This window comes from Lichenostomus cassidix, chromosome 15 (genome assembly GCF_008360975.1).
Source record: "Lichenostomus cassidix isolate B80296 chromosome 15, HeHo_3.0, whole genome shotgun sequence".
In the NCBI taxonomy this organism is placed as follows: domain Eukaryota; kingdom Metazoa; phylum Chordata; class Aves; order Passeriformes; family Meliphagidae; genus Lichenostomus; species Lichenostomus cassidix.
In genome coordinates, this window is record NC_139496.1 from 5290386 (window position 1) to 5309172 (window position 18787).

An 18787-nucleotide genomic window follows, 5' to 3' on the forward strand; every position below is an offset into this window, starting at 1 on the left:
TGGCTTTACACATACATTTTAATATCACAGCGTAAAATGGCACATTCTTATTTCTTTGAGCTGAATTCCTAGTGAATGTAGCATTTTTAAGCTGATGAAATACTGCAAAACAATAGCAGTGTTCTGTTTGCTTTGTGTGCTTTTTTTTTTTAAAATGATAAATTCAGAAGTGTTGAGTTCTTCCTCACACATACAGTCTTCTTTCCAAGGACTGTAACCCCATTGTGTTTCCATTGATTCAATTTTGATTCCATTTTATCAGGCATTCTGTTCCTTGTGGACACTGGAACAGAGAAGGCTTGAAAATTTTTAACAGTTGATAACAAAGTTCAGGAAATCAATGATATCTCCATTTCAATCTGCCAGTATTCCTAGGCAAAACCATTTTCATTCACTTCACTGCCCTCTTTCTCCACCAATCAGTTGCACAAACAGTTGATATGTGTCTATGCATCAGCTGCACTTTTTTTTACCTGTAACACACTGGCAGTTTGTTGCTAGTGGTCATTATTAACTTATTATTAAAAAGGTTATAACAGCTGCTATTTCTTTAGGAGGTTCATTGGTGTTTTCAGTTCAGTTAAGGCTTACCTCTGCTTTCTGCATAAATAACCCAGACGTGCCAGGACTGCAATACCAACTATTCCAAATACACTGCCAAGAAGAATTATTTGTTCAATAGCTGAAAAACAGAGACCAACCACAAAAAGCTATGAAGACTTTGATACACATTTCTTCATATCTGTTTGAATGCAGTCACATGACAATTTTTGAAATTGTACATATAGTGTTAATTTTTCTGTTCTCTTTATTTGTGGAACAAATTGCCTCCCTTGGCAGGGGGTTGGACTAAAAGATCTCCAGAGGTTCCTTCCCACCCTTTGCCTTTTCAGATTCTCTGGTAATGATCAGGAACTCACAGAATTCCTACATTTGACTATTAGGGCAACAGTGCAAAAGCTGTTGTAACACAAAGGGTTGCTAATGGTTAATATGTAGTCAACACTGTGAATGTGCAATATTTATGTAGAAGTGTCAATCACAATGACTGAAATTTCTTTCAATCCTTATTCCATATGATTTGGATGACTTTATAAATTACCCCTGTTTTGGCATTAAATTTTGAAAGTGCCTTTGCTGCTTATTAATCTGCATAAAAGAGAGCAGAAGTTCCTGTTCTGATGTGAGTACATTGAACTGCATCAGAGAGTTTGAACACACTAAAACATGAAAAGTGTCAACTTGATTCTGTGACTGCCTAATAAGGACACCTGAAAGACAGAAAGAAACCAGATATGAAACAAATTTTGAATAAAAGTTCTCATTTTGTTTTCTTACTCTACTAAACAGTTGCAGATTACCATGACACATAAGAATATTCATAAAAATTAGGAGATGCAGCATGTGGAGTGAGCGGTCTGGGAGAAATAATGATTCCTGCATTTTGTGTCTGAGCCTTAATACATCTGGGCTGCATTTTTACCAGCCCTTCCTTGCATCACTTAGTCACACATGCACTAAGAAGTGCCCAAACCACAGCCTAGCGCACAGTGATGGCAGGGTGATGTAACAGACTCCTAGAACAGATTATTTGGCTTGTAATTTGGTCTATAGTGAAGTTTAAGGAAAGAAATGGGATACATAAAACTGTTTCACAGGCATTGGTCTGTCATCCAGTAATTTCTGAACCTAATGTTTGGTCTACACATACTTCACAGGGAGGTACCCAGTCTCTGCCAAGTGATGAGAACCCACCATTGGCTGAAGTAGTTAGTCCAGTAGTGATTTGCCTCTATTGTGAAATCTTTGTGTTTAGAAAAAGCACAGAAGACTAATGAGATTTCTGACAACTTTTCAAAAAGAACTGTATTTACACAGAGCCTGGGCCTGGAAAAGGAAATCTAAAACTGAGTAGAGGAAGGGGGGAAAAAAGAGAAGATAACTCAAAAGACAAACAAAACCAGATTGTCCTTGATATCACCAAATTATTTTCTGTCTCAAAAAGATGATATATGTCTATTTCTACTAACTTATGATTTTTAGCTGGATGTTACATCTGATTTTACTAGAATCTCCTTTTGGCTTTTGCTGGATGGCTTCTTTGTTCTTCCTCTTTGTGATATTCTGTGAAGAGAGGTTGCTGTGGTACTGGCAAGACTTGCAGTGGGATTGTAATTAGAAGCATAGCAAAATAATTATTAGCAGAGGATTTCCATGGAAACTTTAGTCCAAGGAAGCAAAACTGAAAAATAACAATATGCAGGCCCAACAACATAATTTGTATTTGAAGTCTCAAATACCAAAATGGATTTTGTAAAATAACTGGCATTACATTTTCTTGTTTCCATCTCTTTTCCTATCCAATTTTCCTAGTCCCCATGCCTTTATTTTAACTGTTCTATCTTTTGAAAAGTGGAAGCATATAGCAACTAAAAACCTTGGTGATTTGCAATACAGAGCTTGAATCTGCTTGAATCTGCACAAAACTGCAGCAAATGTAATGAACACAGCACTGTAAAGAGATACACCTGTAAGCTTAGGATAATAGAGGGACAGCATTGTCATACTCCAACTTCCTGAGGCTAATAAAAATCATTATTTTTGGTTCACATGGCAAATTAGCTCGAATCCCAAATATCAAATAGTAAGGAAGGTCATTGTTGCAATCAGATCAAGAAAATTCTTTCACACCTTATTTTTCTTTGTCATCTTTCAGGAAAGCGTTGGAAAACATTGTGGGTTTTGTTTGCTTTTCCACAAAGCTGTGTCATGTCTCCATCATTCTGAATGAAATCAATCACTGCATATCCTCCAACTCCTTCCCTCTGATCTCTCAGGGCTGCCTTTCTGCCCCCCTTTTGCTAGAGTAAATGTCAGCATCTGTTTTGCTTATTGAGACTGACTGGCTCTTATCCAGTATGTATGTGGTTGATGGCAGCAAAGGAAAAATATTCTTAGCTTTCAGCTTGGCAGGATGTTTTGCCACTGACTTCTTAAGATCTAGCCTCTGCAAATTTTTCTCCTGCCCAAACTCACTGCAGTGCATCTTAGAAATATCATTAAATGCTTAGAACTGTGTTAGAAATGTACAAGCAATTGTTACAGGCTAGCAGAGGCTGATGAAATGTGTCAGCATGACAGGAATTCATTGCTGATGTGAAGTGCACTTTTCACATTTCTTTGGAAGGGTCTTAGAATGGAGAATCTGTTAGTATGAATTATTTGGTGAGTGCTTTTGGGAACTATTAGCTCAGCATTAAAAGTGCTTCAACATGCCGTCTGGCCTTGCATCACCCTGGTGCTTTGAAATATTGCCACCTTGAGGACATTTGGAGTGTGTGTGATGAATGAATAAGAAGAAAATTTTGGGCCATTTTCTGTAAATCACAGAGACAGCCTAACTGCTACTAAATCCAACAATCCTAGGCTAATTGATAATCTATTAGTAGTAACAGGAGAGGACTAATAAATTTGTTACTTACACTAAATGCTATTACATCATTCACAATAGTTTCACTGCTATAGCATAACAGAATTATGTTTTGAGATAACATAATCTTTTAGAAAAAAAAGAGTGGAAGTGTTCAACAAGTGTGGGCTGTGTCTGCTCTCAAATCACAGAAAGGGACATCTGGAGGTCATCTTGTCCAACTCTCCTGTTGGAACAGGAACACCCAGAGTCAGTTGCCCAGGATCATGTCTTGACAACTTTTGAGTATCTCCAGGGAGAGAGACTCTGGGCAACCTGTGCCAGTGCTTAATCATAATCAAAGTAAAAAAGTGTTTTCTGATGTTCAGAGGGAACTTCCTGTGTTTCAGAGCATGCCTATGGCCTCTGGTCTTGTCCCTGGGCACCACTGAAAAAAAGCCTGACTCCATCCACTTTTTACCCACCCTGTACCCATTGATAAAACAAAAACTTTTGAACCCTCAACAAAATGCACAAAACCACAAAAAATCACCTGTTATTTAGATTTGAGTAACAGTCATTCTAGAAATTCAGACAGCTGATGTCCAATGTTTTCCCAGGTAAGAGAAGTTTGTCAAGGGCCATCATGGTATACTGCGATTGCCTTGTCCTTGATAATGATTTTTTAATGACAATATGTAATATCTGAAAGACAACAGACCTGTTTCAGGGATGCACTGGGGTGTGTCTCCTGACCAGGCTCCTGACCCTTGGCAAATTCTTTCCTGTGACCCAGTGAGTTCATAGCCATGATTGCAGGCGAAACTGATGGTTGAGCCCAGCAGGTAGTTAGTTCCATTCTTTCTTCCATTGGTTGGTTGATCCAGCCAGCCACAAGAGATCACTAGTAAAAGAGACATATCTGGCTAGAGTATTGAGGATTTGGACCAGCAAATCTCCATTACAATGATTCAAACATCATTTTAGTGGCAACTCATGGAAAAACAAAGATTTTTAGGCTATCTGGAAGACAATAATTTCTGCTACTTTTAAAAATTATTTTTAAGTCCGAGGAAGACAGGTGAATGCATATAAAATAAAGTTTCTATGCTGTGGTGGTGTAGTGGAAGAAATGGAAAGAAATTTGAGTTTGCCTAAGTATTCTATCAGTACCAAGTTTTCCTGGTACAAAGGATGATTCCCCATGATAAGAATATTTATAGGTGCATGAACCTACAGTTAAGCAAAGCCTCCTCAGACAGTGCTAACTCTTTAGATGCCCTGTAGAAATAACTGTAGCAATGCCCCCTATGGGCTGGACTTGAAGATCCCAGTGGGTCCCTTCTAACTGATTCTGTAATGATGTTTTGCAGAATACTGTATCACCTGGCTCTAGATGTTCTACCAGCAGCTTGTGATTCTTATGGGAAAGTCTTGTGGAATTTCCCACTTGAAGGCTTCTTGTTGTCAGGACATCAAATCTGCAGAATGGGTCAGAGTCACAGAGTGAGACCATCTCTTCCACCAGGGGATCAGCAGGGTCTTCAGAAGGGGAGAACACGGGCAGAAAGGAAGCATTGTGCTTTTCCCCATGAAAGAAACTGTTCAGTAGGAACTCTGTGTCATAAGTAAAGAGAGAAGTTCCATTTTCAATTGCCCCTTGGGAGACAGAGAAAGAAAGAGAGATTAATATATTCATGATTTAATAAACAATTTAAATTTTTTTTTAATTGTCAGCATGGTACATGATGAAAACATTGCTAATACTCTGGGAAAAGATAGCTGGCCCTGGTTTTTGCTGTACTTCTGTAACACCATTGTCTGCTGATGTTGTGTTCAGCTGACCATAGTGGATGGTATTCTGAAAGTGTAAGCTGTGAAATGTGAGGCCTGACTCTTGATGGATCAAAGTGCTGAACACTCCATCCTGGTTCTGTTTTCACTGCCCATTGGGGTAGAGAAGGACATATTTCTCTTACTCTCTTCACTTCCCCCCAGTACTGGTTGCTTGGCACAGACTTAATTTCCTAGTCCTTAGATCACAAACTGTTTTGAATTTGTAGAGAAAATGTCATAATAGACCAGAGAAATAACTTACAGTTAGCTCCAAACTCAAACACCTGCTGGGGACTTGCATGAGTTGATATGGTGGTTTTATTCTTGAAGGTGTAGTCATCCTCTGGATTGCCATTCATTACCCCAAAGAGACCCTGTGTGTGATTCATAAACTTCTCTGGGAGCAGAACTGTCAGGGTCAGAAATCCTCCACTTCCTCTTATTTCCACTCCAGACCCAGAAGAGAACATCACTGTGATGTTCTGATTAGGTGTAGAATAGAGAAAGAGACCTATAAGCAATGAAGAAGAGGAACAAAAAGCTAATTATCCATAGTGCAATTATCCAATTCCATTCACTGTACACACAATGAGAAGGAAAACCATTGCTCTACAAATCACTAAAAGAGGACATAGAAGACATGGACATTGAAGACACCTCTTAAAGCACTTCACAAAAGGATGCTGAAAAGGGAGTTGAAATGCATGCATCTAGAGATATTTTTAACTATACACAGGTTCCATCAGAATAGAATTGCTTACAAGGCTGATATGTGTAACTAACCTTTCAGGTCCATCCAACTTTGTTCAGAGAAGCTGAGAACCCTCTGGTTCAAAAGGACCTCCAGATTCAAATCCTCAGAGTAGCGTACTTCAATCACATCAGAGTTGTTCTCCTGCATGGCCACTGCAGACAAGCCTGTGCCCTGAGCTCCAGTTCCTTCCAAATAAAAAAACCAATGCTATCAAAATGCATTAGCTGGCAGCTCTGCTTATTGACTAATTTCTAGAACTGGCCTTATGTTTCTTTATTGATGAGAATGGGCACAGAGAGAAATAAGAAATTCTTTTGAGCTCCTAAACACAGCAGAAAACCTTACACTTCCATTACTCACACCTATTGAAACTTGCAATTAAACTTTGATTGGGAAGCTTTTCTGAAGATGTTATCTGCCTTCTGATCATCTTCAGAATGGTGTCTATTCATAAATGGCCAAAAAAGGAAAAGACCAGAAACACTGGGAGGATTGCTGCAACGTGAAAATCAAGCAAGCTCAGAAGGTATTATTTGTTATCACTGCTTCCTCTCCTACCAACTCACCATTGGGAAAGTGTGCCTGCTGTGTCCTCCCTTGCACTCTTAGGGATGTAAGATCAGACTCTACCAATGTGTATTCTCCTAGGCCATTGAAGGTGAAGTTCAGACCATCAAATGTGAGGAAATGAGGATCCCCAAAGGCAGATGCTATTTTTAAAAGCAAAAAGAGAATTAAGAACAAGCAAAAATCACAACCTATTTCTCCTCAAGCTCATGAGAAAGGAAAGAGGCTAGAAGCCTGCATTGCATGCAATATATGTTTATATATATGAGATTTGGACATAAATACAAGTCTATTTCCTAATCTTTGCATCCATATCCTTTGCACCCTTATTCCCTTTTGCATTTCCAACCTCCATGTAAATCAGTCTAAATTGTTTCTAATTTATCTTCCTTTGTATGCTTTAATCTGTGCAGTAATACAATGCACCTTGCCATCGAACTCCATAAAGCTGTATTTTCCCAAATTCATATTAAACTCTGCTTTTGCTGATACTATTGATGAGATTTCTTTAAGCAGCCAAAGCACTCATTCATGACCCTATGGTATCTAATGCAATGCTCTCTACAGTTTTCTGCTTTTTCCTGATGCAACCTGCTGCCTCTTTGCATTTCTTTATGGGAGGCCAAGTCCTGCTGGACACCTCAGCACCTCAGCAGCATAGAAGGTAAGACTTAGATAGCTCTTCTAGCTACTTCCTAGCTGTCATTAACCATCTCTAACCATCTTTTTATCTGAAGAAGTGCATATGCATGATATAAGGTCATGGACATTGACTACTATGCTTTGGCTATTTAGGTTCTAAGGATGAATGAGATACTCAACAGCAGAAAATCTTGCAGCATAGTTAAAACACACATACAGATTTCGTAAGTGATAGATCAATAAAAACCCTTCCATGGAATTTTTTCCACAGGACATTGTACCCTCACCATTGTCAACTCATATGCATACTCATACAAATACTCTAAAAGCCAACACTGTATCAAAAATCTATACTCCATCAGGAAATTGTGAAGCCCTTACCAGCTCGGGGCGGGCGGTACGTCCTGCAGTCACTAGAGGGCCGTCTATTCATATAGAAATCACAATTATCAGACCACAGGCAGCAGTAGTAGAAGCTGATAACATCGTAAAGCCAATGAGAAAAGCCAGGAATCCGGGGAGGCTTCAAGAAAGGCGGTGAGCCCCAGTCATGTCCTCGATCAGGTGTGCTGCCTCCTGTGGAGTCGTGCGTGAGGATTTGGGTTCCAGTGGAGTCATAGCAGCACTGCTGTCCAGCCCCATACTGGGGACTGGTTGAGAAAAGCAGCAAGAAAGTCATCATTTAGCTCTGGGAGGGCTATTTCTATTTCGAGGTTATTTATTGCTTTTTTATGGATACAGCTAAATATTTAGTTGCCAAGCCTGATATGATGTCCAGTTAGACTTCACCCCTGCTGTCTCTCTGTTCTTATACATTAGATCAGATGAGGGTTAGGGAGAGAATGGTTTCTAACCCAGGCAGTAAGGAAGGCCTTAGAGCTACAAAAACACAGTGTTGACAAATGTGGAATATGTAAAAATTTTCTTAAGAAAGGATGGGCTTTGATGTTTGATCTCTGTATACTTTCAAGAAGAAAGTGTTAACTGGAAGTGAAATTCAGTCTGTGAGAAAGATAGCAGCTAGTAAGCAAGCTCTAAGTCATGTCCATGTGTTAGAAAAACAACTTAATTGCCTTATTAAAGTTTAGGGCTTGACATGCTTCAACGATCTCAGACTTAGGGGCAGGTTAACAAAGCTTGTTCTGATAGAAATAGTGCAAAGGATAACTTGTTGAATTTAATTAGACCAACACAAAAAAGGCTTAATTAGGCCTAATCAAAACTCTTCTAGACATTAGTTCTTGTTTAGGTATCCTCATGTTTCACACACTGCAATTTACTCTTGATTAAATCTAGGGCCTTGACTTCATCTCAGCAATAAGGGTCAATATACAAATAAGAGTGAAACAGAGTTGTCATGAACCTGAATTAAGATTCCAGAGACCTTTGTGACTTCTGTGATGCTGCTGTCTCTGAGGTGAAATGATTAATTTAAAAAATGTAGTTTAAAAAATTTTCTTTACCTGGCTTGAATGCCTCTTACACAATGCACAGCACCAGGGTGATAAGTACACACACTCCCCTTTTCAATGTCACAGCCATAATCCATCTGAAAAAGATCAGTGTTCACACTTGGGGTTTTTTCCTCATTGTCCTTTCTATTCTTCTGTTCTGTCCCCACCCTTTGTGTCTGACATATGTGTAAAGCTGACATGAACTGGTTGAGGTTGTGTGTTGAATAGCATGGAATGATAGGAAAAAAGGTGAATTTAACACTAAAGTATCTGGAGCAACATGTCTAACCTGAGCATTTGGCAGTCTGTTACAACAGACCTTGAAGAATAAATGCGGCCAGATGGGGATTCAACTGTAAGTGCACAATAAACACAGACACTGCAGTGTAAATTTTGTCCTATGTTCTAAGACAGAGGCAGTAGATCTACTTTTTTTCTTCACAAGATTTTAACTGTACACATCATGTCTGCCACCATCTGGTTAATGAACAGGAGAGGAAGTCACCCTCATCTGGTGCTCAGATCAGTAGTATAAGTGAAAGTGTAGACTAAATGGCAATTGATTTCTTAGCTTTTGTCAGTTTCTTGATAACAGTGAAACTGAGAAGCAGGAAGGAGGCAGAATAAAGGAAATAACAGATTAGAGCTCTGGACTTGAACTCTGAAGTACAAGGCAGAAGGGTTTGCAGCAAAGCATGATACACATGGCAGAAATTTGGTCTGTTTGTTACAGCATGGGATATCACCTTCAAACACAGACTGTCATCCTGCAGGATCTTGAAGAAGTCATGCCTGCTCCCAACTCCATGGAGCTCGCTGTCCTTCCTGAGTATTTTCAGTCTACCATTGGAACTACTGTCTTAATTCCCTGTCTGAATGTAATTTCCATCTCCTATCCTATAGGTGCTTCTATTTATACTACCTGGATAAGCTGTATTTGCCTCTGCCATTTGATGTGCTATTTGTGCAAATCTAAATATAATTTAATTTCCTTGTAATGACATCTAGAGAGGGAATAGGGGTGTGTGTGGAGTTTGGCACTCTTTGAGCTTCTACTTGGAGTTGTAATAAGCCAGAGGGATCAATTAGTAACTTACATGGAACCTGCCAGTGTCAGCTCTTGCCTGTGCCAAAGTGCAAGGGCAGTCTATAATTTCTTCCTTGAAGTTTGGGAGCAAATCTTCCTTTCTGACCCATTCTGTACATTTTGCAGTTGCCCATGCATTTGGGTAATTTCTGAAGTCTTTCTCCAGGTGCCAAGCCAATGCATGCTCTGAGCTCCAGATTGATGGAATATTGCTGAAAAAAAATAAGAGGCAAAAAATAGATCTGATAGCTGAACAAGCACTATTTTGACAGTAACACTGTGGCTCAATTTTAATTACAATTAAGAAGCATCTTTTGACTTTCAAGTTATTTCATTGCAAAGCTCACTGCTTTCTTTTTCTGGCACAAAGTTATGGCAAATCAAAATTTTTCAAATTCAGGAAGTGACAGGACTGCATGCAGCAAGTATGCAACAATCAGAATACATTTTAGTAATCATGATCCTGACATACATGGGTCCTTTTAGAGACAGGTTTTCTATTCATGCCTTTTGACACTGTAATTTCATTTAGATGAGAATGAAGAACATCTGGATTCTTTAACAAAACATAACACTGCACCCCAGTCCTGTCAGGGCTAATGTCAACAGATGGGGAGAAGCCATTCAGAATCCTTGAAATGTTCCAAAGCCACTCTGTTTTAGATTTGTGACCAAAGCAGTGCTGATAACACATCAGTGTTTTAGCTACTGCTGAGCAGTGCTTGCACAGTGTCAAGGTCTTCTCTGTTTCTCATGGAAGGGAACACAGCCATGACAGCCAACCCAAACTGACCAAAGGTATATTCCATGCCATAAACCATCATGTTCATCAATAAAACTGTTTTTCCAAAGCAGCCCTTACTGGGTGACTAACTGTGCATTAATCTGCTTGTGGCAGACTTTGTGATTCTCCCTCCATGCTCCTCTTCACTTAGTAAACTGTCTTTATGTCCATCCATGAGTTTTTCTTACTTTTGACCTTCCAATTTTCTCCCCATTTTTTCATGTGAAATGGAGCCCGAGTCTCAGTTTTAAATGCCAAAGGAGACAACAGCTTTACTTCAGGAGCAATCATAAGGTAGCTATTATAATAATAATAATAATTATTATTATTATTGAATGTTGTGATGCACTTGCCTCTGCCCATTAGAATAGTCACTGGGTATAATTCTCAACATTCCAAAGTCCCATGTACTGTAATCTCCTTCAGCAGGTACAGGAATGAAAGAAAATTTCCCTGTGTTGGGGATTTGTCTTGCCAAAGTATAAAGATATTTCCATTCAGCCATCCAGTTTTCTGAGTAACTCTCACCTGTCAGACAGAGGAAGAAAATGGTTTTCAACACTGGAAAAGAACAATTGCCAGAAGATTGAAATTAGATGTCTCCACCCATATGTAAATGAAGAGGAAAAGCTGACCTTACTGTCATGAGTTATTTGTATTTGCAGGTCTCTTCTTGAGGCCTCAGTGAAAGTGATCACAAGCTGTGCAGAGCTCTGCACATGAATTACAAGTGTGATAAATGCTTGTGCACAGGTAGGAATAGGATCACTTTACCTGTTTCCTGGTATCCCCAGACTTCTATGTTGACGTTGGCTGCTGCAAGTGTCTGCTGTGTCCAGGTAAGAGTCAAGTTTCCACCAGTGTTGGGGGTGCCATAGTATTGCCATTTTGTTGCATTTACCAATGTGCATTTTTCTCCATCTGAAACCTTGCTGTGATGTACTGCATTGCAGAGCAGAAAAAGAGGACCAATGACATTTTTGCTTTGCATAGTCCTGAAAAAGTGCTCCTATATTATTTAAGATTTAGCAGTATTTCCCCTGGCTATGTTTTACACAGTACAAGATGCATGACATGAAAAGAATAAGCTGAAACTGAGAGAATGCAACACTTACTAATATCTGCAGTCCTTAGATTGCAACACCACAATGCAATCTGAAGAGGGGGCAAAAAGGGATAGAAGTAGGGACAAAATGGGAACTGTTTTGGTCAACCTCATTTTTAAGCAGGACTTTTCAGGAGTTAATGCTGCTGCTACTACTCAATTGCTGTAAAAGTTCATCTCTCAGAAGATGAATTAACAAGAGGACTTACTTTACTGAGGCTTGTTAAGGAAGAGGAAAACTGATGAAAAGAGAAAGCCTTATATAATCTTGCATCCATGGAGAAAGAATACAGGAAGAATAGGGATGCTGTAGATTTAAATAAGTAACCTGATAACCAAGTTCCAGAGTAAGGAAACGTTAACCCATCATCTGTAGAAACTTCAAAAGGGATGAAACCAGTCTCATAAAGCAATGGGGAGATGCAGTGGGCTTTTCCATCCGGAGCAACATAGCCACTGGTTATGATTTGCTGCTTGAACCTGTAGATGTTGAAAACACTTTTCACTGTCACCATAGATAGAGGGGAAATTCTGAATGTGTTTCATCAAGTAAGCTTGTGTCATGAGTGGATTGTTTCAAGTCTGGGGCTGTTGTGCTTGTAGCAGTGAATATAAACTGGAAAAATCTGATTACACATTGTGTAATAAGCACAATGTAGCTTCTGTTGTGAACTGCACAAATACACAGCAATCCACAAACCTTCAATTTACCGTTTAATTATTGGGGGAAGGAGACATGATAAACTAGCAACAAAAGGGCAGCAGGAAGAGGAATATAACGTTATAGCATCATCAAAATTCAGTGTACTGCATGTATTGCCCGTGTGAGACATGCACCAAGGTGTGATACAGATTGGCACATTTAGGATCAACAGTTTTCTCTTACAGGAAAAACATAAGGTGTCCTACCCACATTTCTTTCTTCCTGTTGTCTCATTCAGATTAAGAAATAAATACGTATTTCCCACAAAGGGAAATGCTAAAGAAATATTGAAAACCAAGTGCCCTGAAAGGAAACTCTTTTCGAAAAGTCACTGTTTTAATATGTTAAGGGAAGAATGAACACAGTAATGATTGTACCACAAAATAACTTGACCTAAAATAAATGATCCTGTGTAGAAATACAGTTAACAGGTATCCTTGAGGGTGAGGGTCAGCAGGACTTTTGTATGTTTCAGGATTCTAACAGCTTTACAAAATTTTGCACTCCTGTATAGACTGGTCTCATTTTGTGATAATTGCCTGTTGTTGGAGAGTGAGATTATAAAGTTTCATCTCACTTTGGCAGAGAAATATAAAATCATGGCCCACCTGCATGTTATCGTAGAAGAGGCATTAAGAGCTGTGCTGTCAATCACAAAGTCTTTGCCTCCCATGAGAGATCCTGAGTACGGAGAAATTTGAAGACAAAATTCTTTATAATCAGGGCAGCATACCCCCAAGGACTGGCATGTCACCTGGCAAGAACAGGTACCAAGCAGCTCCCCACAGTGATGTGCACAGGAGTCTTGAGCACCTTGTGAAAGGAAGAAAAAAACAGTCAGGAATGTTCTTGAACTCGTCTAGATGTTCTCTGAAACAGAAGTATGTCATCCAAAGGACTGCTGTAAGTAAATAATATAGGCTGGTTATGTTAGTTTAGGAATGTATTTAGGTGAAGGTTGTAATCACCTGCATGTTAAGGTTGCTCCATTTTGAATAGCAAAATACACTTATTTACCTCCCAGCCGCTACATAATTTCATCAATTCCATGGGTATTTTTACATGTAATAGACTGATAAATCTCCAGAGCAGCCCCTCAGGGAGTGTCACTAATTACATTTATTTCTGAGAGTAAGTCTTACACATGCCAGAATGGGGTTTGCCCACCATCAACCCTACATGGGAATCAGTAAGAACAGAAGGCTGGTGCTCTTGGAAAGTTAAGGGAGTGTTAAAATATGCCCCAACACAAGTTTATTATGAGCTACTGAAATGTCTTTGTTTTGGGCATTTCATTTGAGTCTGGCCTTAACAAGGCAGGTGTTAGGAGCCCTGGGCACACAGACAGATGAGTAGGCTTGTGGCTTAGGTCTGGCTGAAGTCTAGCTGAACAGACCATGAGTAATTACTGGACATCACACAGAAAACTTCTCCACAAATAAAGCAGTGAGAAGACAGACATTATGGTAACACTGTGAAGAATAGCTGGATTTCACAGTTAAGGGTGAGATGGATGTGCTGAACAGACAGCTGGAGCATTGAGGAGTTTTGGGAAGTGGAATCTTGCAAGGATAGCACTGCTTGAGAGCTATATCAATAATACCATGCAATGCTGAGATGACCTAGGTAAGTATCAGAGATTCTAAATTTGGACATGGATCTTGCAAAATTGGAACCAATTATGTAAAGGTAATTAAGGGGGGATTGATTATTCAGGAGGATACAAGCAAAAAGAAAGGCAGGGGTCAAGGTGGGTGGTGAAGAACCAGCATGGGAAAATGCAAAGAAGGGAAGTAAAAATGCTTGTTCGATATGGGAACCTAGAAAATTTTCCTCTGTCTTTAAATATAGTCACTACATTCTCCAGATTGTCTGTTTGTCTGTTAATTTACAGAAGAGATCTACTGATCTGCTGGAAATTATAGAGGAAGGCATTGAAAATGACACCATGCAGGCAAAAACTGGCCTGTGTGCCTTTGCTTTAGCTTGTACAAATGGTATCAGCAATTTCTTACCAAGGTGTGTATTCTGAAGAAAATCAAAAGAATTTATAGTTAAAAGCAGCAAAATATTTGAAAATCACTCACCTGCATTCCAAAGAACAGTGAAGGTGGAGAGAATGAAGAGAGAAATATGAAAGCCAATGAATTTCATATTTTGTCCAGATGATTCAGGATGGCTGATTGTGGTAGTCTTTGTGCTGGTCTGGGAGAAGTCTTTAATGGAAACAAGTGTCCAGAAATAAACAAGATTCTCTCTGTTCAAAGGTTTGTTGCAAATTACTGAAGCAAAACAAATGGAAGGAAATGCTCATTTCAGAGGTCATCTCCAATCCAGGAAAAGATAGAAGGGGAGATAGTCACTCCTACACATTAATAGTCTAGTTGTTCTGAAAGGGGGGGCAGATGTTTATTGTTTTACAAGCATTCCTGCTTCAAAGTTCAAGACCATGGGGTCATTGGCATAAGTTCTATGCTTTAATTTTGCTGGAGGAACTAAAGCCTTTTATCAGTTCGAAGAATGATAAAGAACAGTTGCTGACACTGCAATTTTGTTCAGAAGATAATGAGATATTGAGAAAGCATGTTTGCTGCACAGTGTGACAGCATGAGGGTTAATTTAAGCCAAGGTAGACCCCTCCTTTCCCCTCATTTTAAGGGGTTAAATTGTAGGAAACTCACCTTTTTTTCACCAATTTAAGGGCTTAAATCAGGGGGTTCCCCTCCATTTCAGGGCACTTCTACCTGTGCCTCACCACCTCTCTCGCGTGGGAGCAATCACTGCAGACATGCAATTTGGGAGGTGGAATCGGAATTTTGGCAATGAGCTGCAGAAAGAGAATGACAGGTCTTTTCCATAGGAAGGAAAACACGTAGCCCCAGTGTTTCAGGTGCAGGTGGTAGGCTGTCCTGGGGAGGTAAAGACCCGCAAGTCCTCTCTGTCCTGAAAGCTTCTGTCTGGGAAAAATCCTCCGATGTATGGAATTTTGAAGCGACAATCTAAGCGACAATCTAAGCGACAGGCACATGAGCAGTGACTTAAATGACTCGCTGGTGTCACCTGGTGACTAGCAGCGCTACTACAAATTAGAAATGAGCTGGCAAAGAATATGTGTGCTCAGTAACTGCAAACCATCACGCGTGCATAGGAAGAAGAAAATGTAAGGGAGATGGGCTCTGAAAGCAAGGGAGCTGAAACTGTTTCTTGGGATAAACTTGTGTACAGAAGTTCCTTTTTGTGTCTCATCAGTCTGGGTCTGTATGACTGAGTCTTTGCAACCGAGAGAAAATGGAGTGGTTATCAATACTTAAGACTCTCAAATGTTGTTATCTCACAGAGAACTGTGTCAGCTCTCACCTACTCCCATGTGCCTGGAATGCTTTGACGATGTCCCACCTCTGTCTGGGAAAACTGCAGGATAATAAAAAGTAATTTCCCTTCTCTCTCTCCGACCCATAACCAAAGCTGTTGTATAGGATAACACTGACATAAACTATCCCCCCCAAAATCGAGAGAAATATTCATATAGTTTATAAACAATCCTCCTCCCTGCTCTTCAGTCCTTCACTACAGCACCAAGTAGAAATCCCCACTAGATTTATTTAAGTGTATAAGCCTAGCCCTAACCCTCTGAAAAAAGAATGCCTTGTGTAGGCTGGTGAGTCCTCTGCTGGTAGAGAGAGAGCACTTTATCAGGAATGCACTTCCTCCATCTCTCCGGACTCTGGGAGACTTCCATAATTATGTACAAGCAGGATACAAAAATGAGATTAGAAACCTTCTAAACAGAATCTGTGCCTGTGTGAGCAGAACTTTGCAGGCCCCATGCTAATCCTGCTCTACAAAACACATTCCAAGCACTTGGCACCTCCTGTATTTATAGGAATGAAGAAAGTCATGTCCCTGCTCGCCTCCACCTTTTTCAGGGGTATGGATGGGCCCTACCTCTCAAAGCTTTTTGCCCATTAAGCCTGCCAGGGGAGCAAGCTCTTGGCTGCCCCTGGAGCCTGTCTCTAAATAGTTTTGTTCTGGCAGGGTGATGGCAGTGGAGCCTGGTTGTTATTCCTACCCCCTGGGTCACACAAGGTAGCAGTGATGTAATGGAAGAACTTGGGCTCTGTCACGGCAACTCATCTGTCACTGCCCCGCTGAGATCTGCTGCAGAACTGGTGTCATTTGGTTTGCTGCAGAGGGGGATGGTCCCAGCACTGCTCCTTTGCCCACACCAGGAGCTGTTTCTCGTTAGGAAAGTCAAATGCTTTTTTCCACTCTGCCAAAGGCCATCTGTCTATTTATTTGCTCTTGTCCACCCTGCTGGGAGCCGGTGCAGGTGTCCTTCCCTCCATGTTACCATAAGCACAGAGCTTAGGACAGCTTTGCCCTGTCCTAGCAGTCCCTTTGGCATGGACAGGGCGAGGTGGCTGCAGCTGTGTGAGCTGGCACCTCTGCAGATCCTGAGCAAAGCCACTTGGGTAGTGTTTCTCCTTCCATGAGTATCTGGTCTGGTACAGGCTGACTAGGAAAGTGCTTGCCAAGAGATGTTGGTCCTTCAGCAATTCCTGTTTTCTTTGGTCCCAGCAGGAGGCTGCCAAGAGAAACGGGCTTGACCAACACCTGAAGGGGCTGCTTTACCAGCTCTGAAGAAATATCCTCCCTGCTGTGCTCTCAAAGCATGTGAAGGGCTCTAATGCTATCCTGAGCCTTGCGAACACAAGTTTTCCACAAGTGTTGAGCTTTACTTCCACTCTGCTCCCTACCTGCTTGTCAGTGCCTGCATGAGTGAGCAAGCAAAGAGCTGCCAGCAGACTGCGCTGCCAGGCAGAGCTGTGTGTGTTCCTGCCCACGCTATCTCAGGTTTGTTTGGGCTGGGCCAGCCAGGTGTGCCCAGGGGAGCTCCGGGGCTGTACCCGTGTGGCAGATTGCAGAAAGTGCTGCATTGTTCTCTGCCTGCAGTCACCTTGCCTGAACCCGGCTCTGAAGCATGCTGGCAGGGATGGATGTGAAGAGCTATGGTAAATGTTAAGGAATAATTATAACGTGTCAGGGACTATCCAACATAGCACTGAACTTCTGATGACAGATATTTCTGCACTGCAGAAAAGCATTTGGTGTAGCTGCTGTGTCTGGTTGAGCCCATTGTTATGGGCAGAGCAGCAAAGACAGTGCTGCTATTGGATTTTCTCCCTCACTTCTTACTCGAAGCCATGATTGCAGAGCAGATTTAAACTTTTTTAATGTCAGAATAAAGGCCTAAATGTTCTAGTTAGTATTGTTTAGTATTTAGCAAACTATGCTGGATTAGGGCAGGGTGAAGAGTAGCAGACATATTAGAAGTTAATTTTAATCTTGCCTTTTATATGGATTACAAGTTATGTCACTAGAGACTCATATTCCAAACTGGAGTCAAGCAGCCCCTTATGACTGATGGTGAAATCCAGCACCAGGAGAAAGAATGGAGCAGCAGCCAGCTGGGAAGACAGTGCCTTCACAGGAGCTCCTCAGCTCAGTCCTGGTGCAAGCACATGTCCCTGGTCAAAAACCTCTCTGGTGGGTGTTTGACTCAACAACTGAATTCTCTTCTGAATCCTTTCCTCAGTGTTCCCAAGCTCCCCTGCCTGGGCCACAAGCCAAAGAATCAGGCATCCCAACCGACAGACTGTTTGTTTTTCCATGGCTGTGTAAATCATGCTGGCGTTATCAGTGAAACCAGGTCTGCTCATGGCCTCCTGCTCTGCGGGCGGTGCAGGGCTCTGATCTCCTGCTCCTGTGCTTTTCGAGGGTGGGGGAACACCTTGCACAAGTTCCCACAGCACCAAACACAAGGCAAGCACTCTGTTACTGCTTCCAAAGACAAGCCGGCCTTACCACAGCTGTGCATTTGGACTTGTAGGAGATGTGAAAGTGGTGGGACACAACAACTGTGTGGCTAGAATTGCTGAGCTTTCCAGTGGTCCTGCCCTTGCTCTGAAATAAGGACAGGAAAATGCTGTTGTTTTGAAGGGGCTGTTTCTCTGTTTAAAGGTTTGCTCTGGTCAAGTGGGATGTAACAAGGCTGGAGCAGTTTTGAAGAAGGTCCAGGTCGGGATTTTTGCTTGGATCTGGAGCAAAAGATTTATGTCTTTTGATGGTTGGTTCAGTTCTGCTTTTAGCTCCACAGACAGAGAATTCACCCGTGGGAGATTCTGCCCTGTGCTGTTCTTCATAATCAACAGCCATCCTTGGTCTACACCCTGATAAGGCTCCAGGAATCAACTCATCCTGTTTTGCTAAAACCCCTGTGCTGGTGCTCCAGCCCTGCACACCTGGGCACAGTCCTGGCAGCAGCCTCTGCCTCTCTTGTGGGCTGGATTTGGCTCATACCCAGCTCTCTCTTTTGCTTCTCCCATCCTAACAAAACCAAATGCAATCTTCTCGTGTGTGTGCTGCAAGAGCCCTGCCAGGAACAA

At 41.2% G+C, this 18787-nt stretch overlaps 1 protein-coding gene across 1 annotated transcript; it reads right to left on the reverse strand.

Moving 5' to 3' along the window:
• On the reverse strand, positions 1 to 14623 carry SUSD2 (sushi domain containing 2). Its single transcript, XM_085075728.1, has 15 exons — positions 14429 to 14623; positions 12950 to 13154; positions 11967 to 12118; positions 11308 to 11475; positions 10887 to 11061; positions 9760 to 9961; positions 8672 to 8757; positions 7590 to 7858; positions 6566 to 6709; positions 6029 to 6184; positions 5508 to 5756; positions 4796 to 5068; positions 4131 to 4313; positions 592 to 682; positions 1 to 283 (listed from the first exon to the last, which is right to left on the reverse strand). Exons 1-15 carry the CDS (start codon positions 14493 to 14495, stop codon positions 259 to 261), a joined length of 2445 nt encoding a protein of 814 aa, XP_084931854.1. The 5' UTR covers positions 14496 to 14623; the 3' UTR covers positions 1 to 258.
• Positions 14624 to 18787: the final 4164 nt, after the last annotated feature.